The 17,719-nt window shown below is 53.0% G+C and overlaps 1 protein-coding gene across 1 annotated transcript in view; it reads right to left on the reverse strand.

Annotated features, from left to right (window-relative positions):
- The window catches only part of ABCC9 (ATP binding cassette subfamily C member 9), a 132,811-nt gene that overhangs the window by 36,753 nt on the left and 78,339 nt on the right, over positions 1-17,719 (reverse strand). The window contains exons 4-6 of the mRNA XM_075342467.1: positions 7,956-8,040; positions 6,501-6,581; positions 4,972-5,109 (exon numbers count right to left, since the gene is read on the reverse strand). Of these exons, the coding sequence (XP_075198582.1) occupies positions 4,972-5,109; positions 6,501-6,581; positions 7,956-8,040 (304 nt within the window). The remainder of the gene's footprint in view (positions 1-4,971; positions 5,110-6,500; positions 6,582-7,955; positions 8,041-17,719) is intronic.

The raw sequence follows: 17,719 nt of genomic DNA on the forward strand, positions 1-17,719 counted from the left end.
CAGGATACAGGAACTGGACTGTGGGGAGCCTACAAACAAAGGCCCCTGAATTAGGAGTCGGCTACAAAGGACTCTCTAAGGAGCAACTAATTGAAGCTCTGGAAGGAGCTTGCCTGCAAGATGGCACCGAGGAACAATTTCCACAGCAAGGGGAGGAAAGACGGGAGCTGGAGGTAAATACCCAAAAAAGTCAGTGGGTTGTGTGGTATGAGGAGATGGCACTGCTTGGAGATGAGGCCACCATAGAAGATAAGAGGGAGGCCATTTGCAGAGCTCAAGAGAAGACATTGCTGGAGAGGAGGTTTGCTGTGGAAGCAGCTAGAGGCTCCAGACAGACTGTAACCACAGCACCCACTATGAGGGAATTCTCCAGAGTGTCCCGCAAGGACTTTAAGCCATTTAATGAAGCTGCAGGCGACATTGAGGGCTTCTTCCAGGACTTTGAGCATCAGTGCCGGATTAATGGAAGTCCCAGAAAGAGAGCGAGTCAGACACCTGGTGGGCCTCTTGGAGGGTAGAGCTGCCGACGCCTATAGAGCTATGGACCCTCAGTGGAATTGTGAGTATGGGGAGATAAAACAGACCATTCTAGAACATTATGCCGTGACCCCAGATACTTATAGGACTAAGTTCCATACATTAGCCTGTGATGGGGAAGTGTCTTTCAAGATGTATGTCCAAAGACTGAAACAAGTATGCCATCGCTGGCTGGAGGGAGAGGGGGCCTTAACTTGGGAGACCTTCCTCCAGGTCATCCTGAAAGAGCAGTTCTATGCCAGGTGCCCCGCTGAGATCCGGGAATGGGTGCGCGAGAGGAGACCAGAGACAGTGGAACAAGCTGCTGTTCTAGCTGATGAGCTTCTCACCATCAAGCCTCAATGGGAAAGGCTACTAGTCAGTGACAAAAAAACTACCAGCTCCCCAACACCAGAGGTTCCTTGTCCTTTGGCCTCCAATGTTCACCGTCCCACTAGACTACCAACACATGGCGGACCCCGTGTGAATGTGCCTCCCATTACTCCTGCCTCCTCTTTGGGAGTACGACGTGGAGAAAGACTCATAGAACGCAGATGTTATGGATGTGGGCAGCTGGGTCATCTGCAAGCTCACTGTCCAGGTGCTCAGAGGCAGAACAGCTGCAGACCCCCTCTGCCTGTCCATTATCTACAGACATCTTCAGCAGGAGAAGAGCTGGATTCACTCCCTGATGATTTGCCAAGTGACTCTGATATGTTGACTTCCCTACCAGGAGTCTATGGGGTGCGAGCCACAGCCGCCCGTTCTTCTGATCTTCAGCATAAACATCTACAGGAGGTCATTCTGGATAGCCAAAGAGTTGTTGGCTTCCGTGACACTGGGGCTTTCCTCACCATCGCAGATCCCCGAGTAATTCAACCAGAAGCAATTCAACAGGGACCAGGAATTGCCATTGAATTGGCTGGAGGTACTCAAAGATACATTCCAAGAGCGAGTTTGCCCCTGGATTATGGCTTTGGGGCAAAACAATGCATAATCGGTGTGATGAGCGGCCTTCCTGCAGACGTTCTTCTAGGAAATGTGGGGAATCTTCAATGCCACTTTGTCGGTGCGGTAACCAGAAGTCAAGCCAAGAGAGCAGCAGATGTGGACGTGTTCAACCCATCAATGGAAATGAGGCCACCCGAACTGCCGTCACAGCCGGTGAGCGATTCTTCTTGTGGGTCTCGTATGAATGTCACTTGGGATAAAGTTCAGTTTAGACAAGAGGTAGAGACCGACCCCACCCTGGCTAGCTTTAGAGCTCGGGCTGAAGTAGAGACTGACCCCACCCTGGCTAGCTTTAGAGCTCGGGCTGAAGTAGAGACTGACCCCACCCTGGCTAGCTTTAGAGCCCGGGCTGAAGTAGAGACTGACCCCACCCTGGCTAGCTTTAGAGCTCGGGCTGCAGTAGAGTCTGACCCCACCCTGGCTAGCTTTAGAGCTCGGGCTGAAGTAGGGCAGTTAGGAGAAAATGGGGAAAACATTATCAGAGAAAATGGACTTCTGTATCGAGTTACCAGCGCCGACTCCCTAGATAAGCCCTGGACTTATAGCAAACAGCTGATTGTTCCTCAGAATACAGAATTGCCCTGTTACACCTGGCTCATGACATTCCTACGGCTGGCCATCAAGGCAAAACCCGCACCGAGAGACGATTGACTCAAATTTTCTATTGGCCTGGAATTTCTCAAGCAGTGGCGCATTTCTGCCGAACCTGCGACATATGTCAGCGTAGAGGGCGACCCGGAGATCACCCAAAGGCACCCCTGCAACCGCTCCCTATAATAGAAGAACCCTTTCAAAGAGTAGCTGTCGATATCATTGGACCTCTGGCTAAACCAAGTAAATCTGTAAAGCAGTACATTCTCACTGTTGTGGACTACGCCACCCGATATCCAGAAGCCGTGGCCTTGTCAAGTATATCTGCAGCCAAGGTGGCCGAGGCCCTTGTTACTATTTTCACCCGAGTAGGATTCCCCAGTGAGATCTTATCGGACCAAGGCTCCCAGTTCATGTCAGAGTTGGTGCAGTGTCTGTGGCGCACCTGTGGAGTACGAGCGATCCGAACGACCCCGTATCATCCCCAAACAAATGGACTTTGTGAACGGTTTAATCAAACACTGAAAAATATGCTAAGGGCCTTCACTGGCAGGGATTCCGACTGGGAGAAGTACCTACCCCATCTCCTGTTCGCCTATCGGGAAGTTCTCCTGGAGTCCACTGGGTTTTCCCCCTTTGAACTACTCTATGGAAGAAAGGTCCGAGGACCCTTAACTCTGCTAAAGGAATATTGGGAGGGGCAAGTTGAAGATACAGGAGCCCTGTTGTTCCATATGTCCTCAAGCTTCGGGAAACTCTGGCTCAACTTGCTAGTTTGGCTCAGGATCATGTGCGGACGGACGCCTCTGCTTATGGACTGGGAGCTGTCCTCAGCCAGGTGAATGCAGCCGGGGAGGAGCACCCCATCGCCTATCTCAGCAGGAAACTGCTGGACCGAGAAGTGGCCTATGCAACTGTTGAGAAGGAATGTCTGGCTGTAGTGTGGGCCCTTAAGAAACTACGGCCGTATCTGTATGGACGGGAATTCACTGTGGTTACTGATCACAATCCCCTCACCTGGCTGAACAGAGTCTCTGGGGACAATGGACGCTTACTACGATGGAGCCTGGCTCTGCAGCCCTATAACTTTACCATACAATATAGAAGGGGCAGCCAACACCAAAATGCAGACAGATTGTCCAGGCAAGAGGAGTCCTGAGTCAGGTCCGCCATGTTTACAAGCACTTGACAAGTGACCTGTTGAGGTCACTAGTCCGTACACAAATTGAGGGGGGAAGGGGTTGTAACAGCGTGTCCCTCCCCCGCCTGTGCTCATGGTGTAATAGTCTGTCCCTCCTTTGTGCTGCTTCTGCTGGGAAATTGTTTGTTCTTCTCAGCATGGGACTTCTCCAACCACAACTTGATAAACAGAACAGAGCCAGGAGTCTAAAGTCCATTCATGTATCAGATGTCTCGGGGGAGTTGGGCCCACCTAAGGGGCTGATCCCAGGAGAGACGAACAATGAGACCCATGTTAGGTCAGTTAGTTGGATCTCGGCTGGAGAAGGACTAGGATCTATTGCTGAGACTGGATCCTAGAGCCTGTGTATGGACTGTCACAGACTGGAGATCAGTGGCCACGTGGGATTGTGTTTTGTTGTTCCCCCTGTTGGACTCAAGGAACTCATATCAGGACCATTGCCTTATTTTCCCTGGCGGTGGAATACCAGGCGGTGCCCCTGGATCTTTTGTTTTGTTGTGGACTCCTTGCAGACTTTAAGGATTTATATTTATGTTTGGTGCTTTATCTTTGTGGTTCCAATAAAACCCTTTGGATTGTTCCTTGGCCTGGCATCCCTTACTGCTCTGCTGCATACCCCGTCACGGGGGCTCGTTACAGTGTGTCGGTGTAGAGCGGGGGTCATTATAGTGTGTCGGTGTAGAGCGGGGGTCGTTACAGTGTGTCGGTGTAGAGCGGCGCTCGTTACAGTGTGTCGATGTAGAGCGGGGGTTGTTACAGTGTGTCAGTGTAGAGCGGGGGTCCTTACAGTGTGTCGGTGCAGGGGTCGTTACAGTATGTTAGTGTACAGCAGGGGCTGGTTACAGTGTGTCAGTGTAGAGCGTCACTCGTTACAGTGTGTCGGTGTAGCGGGAGTTGTTACAGTGTGTCGGTGTAGAGCGGCGCTCGTTACAGTGTGTCAGTGTAGAGTGGGGGTCATTACAGTGTGTCGGTGCAGAGCGGTGCTCGTTAGAGTGAGTCGGTGCAGAGCGGCGCTCGTTACAGTGTGTCGGTGTAGAGCGTCACTCGATACAGTGTGTCGGTGCAGTGCGGCGCTCGTTACAGTGTGTCGGTACAGAGCGGGGGCTCGTTACAGTGTGTCGTGCAGAACGGCGCTCGTTACAGTGTGTCGGTGCAGAGCGGCGCTCGTTACACTGTGTCAGTGTAGAGCGGGGGTCGTTACAGTGTGTCGGTGCAGAGCGGCGCTCGTTACACTGTGTCAGTATAGAGCGGGGGTCGTTACAGTGTGTCGGTGTAGAGCGGGGGGTCGTTACAGTGTGTCAGTGCAGAGCGGCGCTCGTTACAGTGTGTCGGTGTAGAGCAGGGGTCGTTACAGTGTGTCGGTCGGTGTAGAGCGGCGCTCGTTACAGTGTGTCGGTGTAGAGCAGGGGTCGTTACAGTGTGTCGGTGCAGAGCGGCGCTCGTTACACTGTGTCAGTATAGAGCGGGGGTCGTTACAGTGTGTCGGTGCAGAGCGGCGCTCGTTACAGTGTTGGTGTAGAGCGAGGGTCGTTACAGTGTGTCGGTGCAGAGCGGCGCTCGTTACACTGTCAGTGTAGAGCGGGGGTCGTTACAGTGTGTCGGTCGGTGTAGAGCGGCACTCGTTACAGTGTGTCGGTGCAGCGGGGCGTTACCCAGTCGGCGTGCGTCAGGTACTGCAGCTTGTGCGTCACCAGCACCACCGTCCTCTTATCCTCCTGCAGGAATTTCAGGATCCCCTCCTGCATCAGGTGGTCGCTGAGATGAATGTCCAGAGCCGAGAACGGGTCGTCCTAGGAGGAAGCGCAGGAGTTCAGCTCTGGAGGACGAGCACCGCGCGCGGCACAGCTGAGTGAATGGTGGCCATGCTGGAGGTCACCCAGCTTTCCCAGGAGCAGGGGGCCATGCTGGAGGTCACCCAGCTTTCCCAGGAGCAGGGGGCCATGCTGGAGGTCACCCAGCTTTCCCAGGAGCAGGGGGCCATGCTGGAGGTCACCCAGCTTTCCCAGGAGCAGGGGGCCATGCTGGAGGTCACCCAGCTTTCCCAGGAGCAGGGGGCCATGCTGGAGGTCACCCAGCTTTCCCAGGAGCAGGGGGCTATGCTGGAGGTCACCCAGCTTTCCCAGGAGCAGGAGGCCATGCTGCAGGTCACCCAGCTTTCCCAGGAGCAGGAGGCCATGCTGGAGGTCACCCAGCTTTCCCAGGAGCAGGAGGCCATGCTGGAGGTCACCCAGCTTTCCCAGGAGCAGGAGGCCATGCTGCAGGTCACCCAGCTTTCCCAGGAGCAGGAGGCCATGCTGGAGGTCACCCAGCTTTCCCAGGAGCAGGAGGCCATGCTGCAGGTCACCCAGCTTTCCCAGGAGCAGGAGGCCATGCTGCAGGTCACCCAGCTTTCCCAGGAGCAGGAGGCCATGCTGCAGGTCACCCAGCTTTCCCAGGAGCAGGAGGCCATGCTGGAGGTCACCCAGCTTTCCCAGGAGCAGGAGGCCATGCTGCAGGTCACCCAGCTTTCCCAGGAGCAGGAGGCCATGCTGCAGGTCACCCAGCTTTCCCAGGAGCAGGAGGCCATGCTGCAGGTCACCCAGCTTTCCCAGGAGCAGGAGGCCATGCTGGAGGTCACCCAGCTTTCCCAGGAGCAGGGGGCCATGCTGGAGGTCACCCAGCTTTCCCAGGAGCAGGAGGCCATGCTGGAGGTCACCCAGCTTTCCCAGGAGCAGGAGGCCATGCTGCAGGTCACCCAGCTTTCCCAGGAGCAGGAGGCCATGCTGCAGGTCACCCAGCTTTCCCAGGAGCAGGAGGCCATGCTGGAGATCACCCAGCTTTCCCAGGAGCAGGAGGCCATGCTGCAGGTCACCCAGCTTTCCCAGGAGCAGGAGGCCATGCTGGAGGTCACCCAGCTTTCCCAGGAGCAGGAGGCCATGCTGGAGGTCACCCAGCTTTCCCAGGAGCAGGAGGCCATGCTGGAGGTCACCCAGCTTTCCCAGGAGCAGGAGGCCATGCTGGAGGTCACCCAGCTTTCCCAAGAGCAGGAGGCGATGCTGGAGGTCACCCAGCTTTCCCAGGAGCAGGAGGCCATGCTGGAGGTCACCCAGCTTTCCCAGGAGCAGGAGGCCATGCTGGAGGTCACCCAGCTTTCCCAGGAGCAGGAGGCCATGCTGGAGGTCACCCAGCTTTCCCATCTTACCAGGAATATGATGCTGGTGTTTTGGTACAACGCCCGCGCCACGCAGATCCTCTGCCGCTGACCACCGCTCAGATTGATCCCCTGCAATAAAGAGGGGAGACCTCAGTGCACAAGTCCTGGCAACCTAGGATCAGCCCTCACTGCACAAGTCCCGGCACCCCGGGATCAGTCCTCATTGCACAAGTCCTGGCACCCCGTGATCAGACCTCACTGCACAAGTCCTGACACCCTAGGATCAGCCCTCACTGCACAAATCCTGGCACCCCGGGATCAGCCCTCACTGCACAAGTCCTGGCACCCCAGAATCATACCTCACTGCACAAGTCCTGGCATCCCGGGATCAGACCTTACTGCACAAGTCCTGGCACCCCGGGATCAGTCCTCACTGCACAAGTCCTGGCACCCCGGGATCAGTCCTCACTGCACAAGTCCTGGCACCCTAGGATCAGCCCTCACTGCACAAATCCTGGCACCCCGGGATCAGCCCTCACTGCACAAGTCCTGGCACCCCGGGATCAGCCCTCACTGCACAAGTCCTGGCACCCCGGGATCAGCCCTCACTGCACAAGTCCTGGCACCCCGGGATCAGCCCTCACTGCACAAGTCCTGGCACCCCGGGATCAGCCCTCACTGCACAAGTCCTGGCAGCCCGGGATCAGACCTCACTGCACAAGTCCTGGCACCCCGGGATCAGACCTCACTGCACAAGTCCTGACACTCCGGGATCATACCTCACTGCACAAGTCCTGACACCCCGGGATCATACCTCACTGCACAAGTCCTGACACCCCGGGATCAGACCTCACTGCACAAGCTCTGACACCCCGGGACCAGACCTCACTGCACAAGTCCTGACACCCCGGGATCATACCTCACTGCACAAGTCCTGGCACCGCAGGATCAGACCTCACATCACAAGTCCCTGCATCCTAGAATCAGACACCACTGCAAAAGTCAATGCACCCCCAGGATCAAGGATCATCACTGCACAAATCCCTGCACCTCAGGATGATGCGTCACTGCACAAGTCACTGCACCCATAGAATTAGATGTCAATAAAAGTGTCTGCACCCATAGGATCAGGCTTCAGTGTAAAAGTCTTTGCATCCCTGAGATGAGATACTGATGCAATCGTCTCTCAGAAGGAGTCAAACAATTTTTTCGCCACAATTAATGACCCCGCGGCGATGTTGGAATGCAAACATTGCGGGTGCATTTAGCCGGGGCGTCAGTATTTATGGAGGGTGAAATCTCAGGACACACAGAGAACTCACTGAATAATGTGACATCGGCTGATAAACATTTACATGACCGGAGGCCGGACATTTATCAGCACCGGCTCCTGGGGGATGTGCATAGTGGGATGTATGATGGCGGTATAATGGCGGCACAGTGACGGGCGGGGGCAGAGGCGGTAGAGACTCTGCAGGGTCACATGATCCGGGGTCACTTTACCCTTTCTCCTATTTCTGTTTGATCCCCAAAAGGCAGAAGGTCGATGTCCGGTTGCAGGGAGCAGGCCTCGGTCACAGCCTTGTACCTGTGCATAGGAAGGTAGGGATCAGCGGTCACAAAGCTCAATACCCAGCATACAGAAAGAAGCAATGAACGCGGCAATAGATATATACATATAGATGTCAGTAACAACCCATCCAATCCACACAGGGAAATCACCGGAGACCTCCATAAATGACGTGTAATAATGAGAAAGTATCGAACACGGCACTGGCATGTATCTAATACATGGCACATTCTACTTTATAATGACGCCCCCTGTATGGAGACACTAGTCACCTGCATTGCTCAGGTGGATTTTGGCCATTCTTCCGCACATACTTCTCACATCCTGTATGGAGACACTAGTCGCCTGCATTGTTCAGGTGGATTTTGGCCCATTCTTCCGCACACACTCCTCACATCCTGTATGGAGACACTAGTCACCTGCATTGCTCAGGTGGATTTTGGCCATTCTTCCGCACATACTTCTCACATCCTGTATGGAGACACTAGTCGCCTGCATTGTTCAGGTGGATTTTGGCCCATTCTTCCGCACACACTCCTCACATCCTGTATGGAGACACTAGTCGCCTGCATTGCTCAGGTGGATTTTGGGCCATTCTTCCGCACACACTCCTCACATCCTGTATGGAGACACTAGTCACCTGCATTGCTCAGGTGGATTTTGGTCCATTCTTCCGCACACACTCCTCACATCCTGTATGGAGACACTAGTCACCTGCATTACTCAGGGGGATTTTGGGCCATTCTTCTGCACACACTCCTCACATCCTGTATGGAGACACTAGTCCCTGCATTGCTCAGGTGGATTTTGGGCCATTCTTCCGCACACACTCCTCACATCCTGTATGGAGACACTAGTCACCTGCATTGCTCAGGTGGATTTTGGCCCATTCTTCTGCACACACTCCTCACATCCTGTATGGAGACACTAGTCCCTGCATTGCTCAGGTGGATTTTGGCCCATTCTTCTGCACACACTCCTCACATCCTGTATGGAGACACTAGTCGCCTGCATTGCTCAGGTGGATTTTGGCCCATTCTTCCGCACACACTCCTCACATCCTGTATGGAGACACTAGTCACCTGCATTGCTCAGGTGGATTTTGGCCCATTCTTCCGCACACACTCCTCACATCCTGTATGGAGACACTAGTCGCCTGCATTGCTCAGGTGGATTTTGGCCCATTCTTCTGCACACACTCCTCACATCCTGTATGGAGACACTAGTCACCTGCATTGCTCAGGTGGATTTTGGCCCATTCTTCCGCACACACTCCTCACATCCTGTATGGAGACACTAGTCGCCTGCATTGCTCAGGTGGATTTTGGGCCATTCTTCTGCACACACTCCTCACATCCTGTTTGGAGACAGTAGTCACCTGCATTGCTCAGGTGGATTTTTGCCCATTCCTCCGCACACACTCCTCACATCCTGTATGGAGACACTAGTCCCTGCATTGCTCAGGTGGATTTTGGTCCATTCTTCCACACACACTCCTCACATCCTGTATGGAGACACTAGTCGCCTGCATTGCTCAGGTGGATTTTGGCCCATTCTTCTGCACACACACCTCACATCCTGTATGGAGACACTAGTCGCCTGCATTGCTCAGGTGGATTTTGGTCCATTCTTCCGCACACACTCCTCACATCCTGTATGGAGACACTAGTCACCTGCATTGCTCAGGTGGATTTTGGCCCATTCTTCTGCACACACTCCTCACATCCTGTATGGAGACACTAGTCCCTGCATTGCTCAGGTGGATTTTGGCCCATTCTTCTGCACACACTCCTCACATCCTGTATGGAGACACTAGTCGCCTGCATTGCTCAGGTGGATTTTGGCCCATTCTTCCGCACACACTCCTCACATCCTGTATGGAGACACTAGTCACCTGCATTGCTCAGGTGGATTTTGGCCCATTCTTCCGCACACACTCCTCACATCCTGTATGGAGACACTAGTCGCCTGCATTGCTCAGGTGGATTTTGGCCCATTCTTCTGCACACACTCCTCACATCCTGTATGGAGACACTAGTCCCTGCATTGCTCAGGTGGATTTTGGCCCATTCTTCTGCACACACTCCTCACATCCTGTATGGAGACACTAGTCGCCTGCATTGCTCAGGTGGATTTTGGCCCATTCTTCCGCACACACTCCTCACATCCTGTATGGAGACACTAGTCACCTGCATTGCTCAGGTGGATTTTGGCCCATTCTTCCGCACACACTCCTCACATCCTGTATGGAGACACTAGTCGCCTGCATTGCTCAGGTGGATTTTGGCCCATTCTTCTGCACACACTCCTCACATCCTGTATGGAGACACTAGTCACCTGCATTGCTCAGGTGGATTTTGGCCCATTCTTCCGCACACACTCCTCACATCCTGTATGGAGACACTAGTCGCCTGCATTGCTCAGGTGGATTTTGGGCCATTCTTCTGCACACACTCCTCACATCCTGTTTGGAGACAGTAGTCACCTGCATTGCTCAGGTGGATTTTTGCCCATTCCTCCGCACACACTCCTCACATCCTGTATGGAGACACTAGTCCCTGCATTGCTCAGGTGGATTTTGGTCCATTCTTCCACACACACTCCTCACATCCTGTATGGAGACACTAGTCGCCTGCATTGCTCAGGTGGATTTTGGCCCATTCTTCTGCACACACTCCTCACATCCTGTATGGAGACACTAGTCGCCTGCATTGCTCAGGTGGATTTTGGTCCATTCTTCCGCACACACTCCTCACATCCTGTATGGAGACACTAGTCACCTGCATTGCTCAGGTGGATTTTGGCCCATTCTTCTGCACACACTCCTCACATCCTGTATGGAGACACTAGTCACCTGCATTGCTCAGGTGGATTTTGGCCCATTCTTCCGCACACACACTCCTCACATCCTGTATGGAGACACTAGTCGCCTGCATTGCTCAGGTGGATTTTGGCCCATTCTTCCGCACACACTCCTCACATCCTGTATGGAGACACTAGTCGCCTGCATTGCTCAGGTGGATTTTGGCCCATTCTTCCGCACACACACTCCTCACATCCTGTATGGAGACACTAGTCGCCTGCATTGCTCAGGTGGATTTTGGCCCATTCTTCTGCACACACTCCTCACATCCTGTATGGAGACACTAGTCACCTGCATTGTTCAGGTGGATTTTGGCCCATTCTTCCGCACACACTCCTCACATCCTGTATGGAGACACTAGTCACCTGCATTGCTCAGGTGGATTTTGGCCCATTCTTCTGCACACACTCCTCACATCCTGTATGGAGACACTAGTCGCCTGCATTGCTCAGGTGGATTTTGGCCCATTCTTCCGCACACACTCCTCACATCCTGTATGGAGACACTAGTCACCTGCATTGCTCAGGTGGATTTTGGCCCATTCTTCCGCACACACTCCTCACATCCTGTATGGAGACACTAGTCGCCTGCATTGCTCAGGTGGATTTTGGTCCATTCTTCCGCACACACTCCTCACATCCTGTATGGAGACACTAGTCGCCTGCATTGCTCAGGTGGATTTTGGCCCATTCTTCCGCACACACTCCTCACATCCTGTATGGAGACACTAGTCGCCTGCATTGTTCAGGTGGATTTTGGCCCATTCTTCCGCACACACTCCTCACATCCTGTATGGAGACACTGGTCGCCTGCATTGCTCAGGTGGATTTTGGCCCATTCTTCCGCACACACTCCTCACATCCTGTATGGAGACACTAGTCACCTGCATTGCTCAGGTGGATTTTGGTCCATTCTTCCGCACACACTCCTCACATCCTGTATGGAGACACTAGTCGCCTGCATTGCTCAGGTGGATTTTGGTCCATTCTTCCGCACACACTCCTCACATCCTGTATGGAGACACTAGTCGCCTGCATTGTTCAGGTGGATTTTGGCCCATTCTTCCGCACACACTCCTCACATCCTGTATGGAGACACTAGTCACCTGCATTGCTCAGGTGGATTTTGGCCCATTCTTCCGCACACACTCCTCACATCCTGTATGGAGACACTAGTCGCCTGCATTGTTCAGGTGTATTTTGGCCCATTCTTCCACACACACTCCTCACATCCTGTATGGAGACACTAGTCACCTGCATTGCTCAGGTGGATTTTGGTCCATTCTTCCGCACACACTCCTCACATCCTGTATGGAGACACTAGTCGCCTGCATTGCTCAGGTGGATTTTGGCCCATTCTTCCGGACACACTCCTCACATCCTGTATGGAGACACTAGTCGCCTGCATTGTTCAGGTGTATTTTGGCCCATTCTTCCACACACACTCCTCACATCCTGTATGGAGACACTGGTCGCCTGCATTGCTCAGGTGGATTTTGGCCCATTCTTCCGCACACACTCCTCACATCCTGTATGGAGACACTAGTCACCTGCATTGCTCAGGTGGATTTTGGTCCATTCTTCCGCACACACTCCTCACATCCTGTATGGAGACACTAGTCGCCTGCATTGCTCAGGTGGATTTTGGTCCATTCTTCCGCACACACTCCTCACATCCTGTATGGAGACACTAGTCACCTGCATTGCTCAGGTGGATTTTGGTCCATTCTTCCGCACACACTCCTCACATCCTGTATGGAGACACTAGTCACCTGCATTGCTCAGGTGGATTTTGGCCCATTCTTCCGCACACACTCCTCACATCCTGTATGGAGACACTAGTCACCTGCATTGCTCAGGTGGATTTTGGCCCATTCTTCCGCACACACTCCTCACATCCTGTATGTAGACACTAGTCACCTGCATTGCTCAGGTGGAGTTTGGCTCATTCTTCTGCACACACTCCTCACATCCTGTATGGAGACACTAGTCACCCGCATTGTTCAGGTGGATTTTGGCCCATTCTTCCGCACACACACTCCTCACATCCTGTATGGAGACACTAGTCACCTGCATTGCTCAGGTGGATTTTGGTCCATTCTTCCGCACACACTCCTCACATCCTGTATGGAGACACTAGTCACCTGCATTGCTCAGGTGGATTTTGGTCCATTCTTCCGCACACACTCCTCACATCCTGTATGGAGACACTAGTCACCTGCATTGCTCAGGTGGATTTTGGTCCATTCTTCCGCACACACTCCTCACATCCTGTATGGAGACACTAGTCACCTGCATTGCTCAGGTGGATTTTGGCTCATTCTTCTGCACACACTCCTCACATCCTGTATGGAGACACTAGTCACCCGCATTGTTCAGGTGGATTTTGGCCCATTCTTCCGCACACACACTCCTCACATCCTGTATGGAGACACTAGTCACCTGCATTGCTCAGGTGGATTTTGGTCCATTCTTCCGCACACACTCCTCACATCCTGTATGGAGACACTAGTCACCTGCATTGCTCAGGTGGATTTTGGTCCATTCTTCCGCACACACTCCTCACATCCTGTATGGAGACACTAGTCGCCTGCATTGCTCAGGTGGATTTTGGCCCATTCTTCCGCACACACTCCTCACATCCTGTATGGAGACACTAGTCGCCTGCATTGCTCAGGTGGATTTTGGCCCATTCTTCTGCACACACTCCTCACATCCTGTATGGAGACACTAGTCGCCTGCATTGCTCAGGTGGATTTTGGGCCATTCTTCTGCACACACTCCTCACATCCTGTATGGAGACACTAGTCACCTGCATTGCTCAGGTGGATTTTGGCCCATTCTTCTGCACACACTCCTCACATCCTGTATGGAGACACTAGTCGCCTGCATTGCTCAGGTGGATTTTGGGCCATTCTTCTGCACACACTCCTCACATCCTGTATGGAGACACTAGTCGCCTGCATTGCTCAGGTGGATTTTGGCCCATTCTTCTGCGCACACTCCTCACATCCTGTATGGAGACACTAGTCGCCTGCATTGCTCAGGTGGATTTTGGGCCATTCTTCTGCACACACTCCTCACATCCTGTATGGAGACACCAGTCACCTGCATTGCTCAGGTGGAGTTTGGCTGATTCTTCTGCACACACTCCTCACAACCTGTATGGAGACACTAGTCACCCGCATTGTTCAGGTGGATTTTGGCCCATTCTTCCGCACACACACTCCTCACATCCTGTATGGAGACACTAGTCACCTGCATTGTTCAGGTGTATTTTGGCCCATTCTTCCGCACACACTCCTCACATCCTGTATGGAGACACTAGTCGCCTGCATTGCTCAGGTGGATTTTGGCCCATTCTTCCGCACACACTCCTCACATCCTGTATGGAGACACTAGTCACCTGCATTGCTCAGGTGGATTTTGGCCCATTCTTCTGCACACACTCCTCACATCCTGTATGGAGACACTAGTCGCCTGCATTGCTCAGGTGGATTTTGGCCCATTCTTCTGCACACACTCCTCACATCCTGTATGGAGACACTAGTCGCCTGCATTGCTCAGGTGGATTTTGGGCCATTCTTCTGCACACACTCCTCACATCCTGTATGGAGACACTAGTCACCTGCATTGCTCAGGTGGATTTTGGCCCATTCTTCTGCACACACTCCTCACATCCTGTATGGAGACACTAGTCGCCTGCATTGCTCAGGTGGATTTTGGGCCATTCTTCTGCACACACTCCTCACATCCTGTATGGAGACACTAGTCGCCTGCATTGCTCAGGTGGATTTTGGCCCATTCTTCTGCGCACACTCCTCACATCCTGTATGGAGACACTAGTCACCTGCATTGCTCAGGTGGATTTTGGCCCATTCTTCCGCACACACTCCTCACATCCTGTATGGAGACACTAGTCACCTGCATTGCTCAGGTGGATTTTGGCCATTCTTCCGCACACACTCCTCACATCCTGTATGGAGACACTAGTCGCCTGCATTGCTCAGGTGGATTTTGGCCCATTCTTCCGCACACACTCCTCACATCCTGTATGGAGACACTAGTCACCTGCATTGCTCAGGGGGATTTTGGCCCATTCTTCCGCACACACTCCTCACATCCTGTATGGAGACACTAGTCACCTGCATTGCTCAGGTGGATTTTGGCCATTCTTCTGCACACACTCCTCACATCCTGTATGGAGACACTAGTCACCTGCATTGCTCAGGTGGAGTTTGGGCCATTCTTCCGCACACACTCCTCACATCCTGTATGGAGACACTAGTCCCCTGCATTGCTCAGGTGGATTTTGTCCATTCTTCCACACACACTCCTCACATCCTGTATGGAGACACTAGTCGCCTGCATTGCTCAGGTGGATTTTGGCCCATTCTTCCGCACACACTCCTCACATCCTGTATGGAGACACTAGTCACCTGCATTGCTCAGGTGGATTTTGGCCCATTCTTCCGCACACACTCCTCACATCCTGTATGGAGACACTAGTCCCCTGCATTGCTCAGGTGGATTTTGGCCCATTCTTCCGCACACACTCCTCACATTCTGTATGGAGACACTGGTCACCTGCATTGCTCAGGTGGATTTTGGCCCATTCTTCCGCACACACTCCTCACATCCTGTATGGAGACACTAGTCGCCTGCATTGCTCAGGTGGATTTTGGCCCATTCTTCCGCACACACTCCTCACATCCTGTATGGAGACACTAGTCACCTGCATTGCTCAGGTGGATTTTGGCCCATTCTTCCGCACACACACTCCTCACATCCTGTATGGAGACACTAGTCGCCTGCATTGCTCAGGTGGATTTTGGCCATTCTTCCGCACACACTCCTCACATCCTGTATGGAGACACTAGTCACCTGCATTGCTCAGGTGGATTTTGGCCCATTCTTCTGCACACACTCCTCACATCCTGTATGGAGACACTAGTCGCCTGCATTGCTCAGGGGGATTTTGGCCCATTCTTCCGCACACACTCCTCACATCCTGTATGGAGACACTAGTCACCTGCATTGCTCAGGGGGATTTTGGTCCATTCTTCCGCACACACTCCTCACATCCTGTATGGAGACACTAGTCACCTGCATTGCTCAGGTGGATTTTGGCCCATTCTTCCACACACACTCTTCACATCCTGTATGGAGACACTAGTCACCTGCATTGCTCAGGTGGATTTTGGCCCATTCTTCCGCACACACTCCTCACATCCTGTATGGAGACACTAGTCCCTGCATTGCTCAGGTGGATTTTGGCCCATTCTTCCGCACACACTCCTCACATCCTGTATGGAGACACTAGTCACCTGCATTGCTCAGGTGGATTTTGGTCCATTCTTCCACACACACTCCTCACACCCTGTATGGAGACACTAGTCCCTGCATTGCTCAGGTGGATTTTGGCCCATTCTTCCGCACACACTCCTCACATCCTGTATGGAGACACTAGTCACCTGCATTGCTCAGGTGGATTTTGGTCCATTCTTCCACACACACTCCTCACACCCTGTATGGAGACACTAGTCACCTGCATTGCTCAGGTGGATTTTGGCCCATTCTTCTGCACACACTCCTCACATCCTGTATGGAGACACTAGTCGCCTGCATTGCTCAGGTGGATTTTGGCCCATTCTTCCGCACACACTCCTCACATCCTGTATGGAGACACTAGTCACCTGCATTGCTCAGGTGGATTTTGGTCCATTCTTCCGCACACACTCCTCACATCCTGTATGGAGACACTAGTCACCTGCATTGCTCAGGTGGATTTTGGTCCATTCTTCCGCACACACTCCTCACATCCTGTATGGAGACACTAGTCGCCTGCATTGCTCAGGGGGATTTTGGTCCATTCTTCCGCACACACTCCTCACATCCTGTATGGAGACACTAGTCCCTGCATTGCTCAGGTGGATTTTGGCCCATTCTTCCGCACACACTCCTCACATCCTGTATGGAGACACTAGTCACCTGCATTGCTCAGGTGGATTTTGGTCCATTCTTCCACACACACTCCTCACACCCTGTATGGAGACACTAGTCCCTGCATTGCTCAGGTGGATTTTGGCCCATTCTTCCGCACACACTCCTCACATCCTGTATGGAGACACTAGTCACCTGCATTGCTCAGGTGGATTTTGGCCCATTCTTCCGCACACACTCCTCACATCCTGTATGGAGACACTAGTCGCCTGCATTGCTCAGGTGGATTTTGGCCCATTCTTCCGCACACACTCCTCACATCCTGTATGGAGACACTAGTCGCCTGCATTGCTCAGGGGGATTTTGGTCCATTCTTCCGCACACACTCCTCACATCCTGTATGGAGACACTAGTCACCTGCATTGCTCAGGTGGATTTTGGCCCATTCTTCCGCACACACTCCTCACATCCTGTATGGAGACACTAGTCGCCTGCATTGCTCAGGTGGATTTTGGCCCATTCTTCTGCACACACTCCTCACATCCTGTATGGAGACACTAGTCGCCTGCATTGCTCAGGTGGATTTTGGCCCATTCTTCTGCACACACTCCTCACATCCTGTATGGAGACACTAGTTGTCTGCATTGCTCAGGTGGATTTTGGTCCATTCTTCCGCACACACTCCTCACATCCTGTATGGAGACACTAGTCGCCTGCATTGCTCAGGTGGATTTTGGCCCATTCTTCCGCACACACTCCTCACATCCTGTATGGAGACACTAGTCGCCTGCATTGCTCAGGGGGATTTTGGTTAATTCTTCCGCACACACTCCTCACATCCTGTATGGAGACACTAGTCACCTGCATTGCTCAGGTGGATTTTGGCCATTCT

The sequence above is a fragment of the Anomaloglossus baeobatrachus genome, chromosome 4 (genome assembly GCF_048569485.1).
Source record: "Anomaloglossus baeobatrachus isolate aAnoBae1 chromosome 4, aAnoBae1.hap1, whole genome shotgun sequence".
Lineage (NCBI taxonomy): Eukaryota > Metazoa > Chordata > Amphibia > Anura > Aromobatidae > Anomaloglossus > Anomaloglossus baeobatrachus.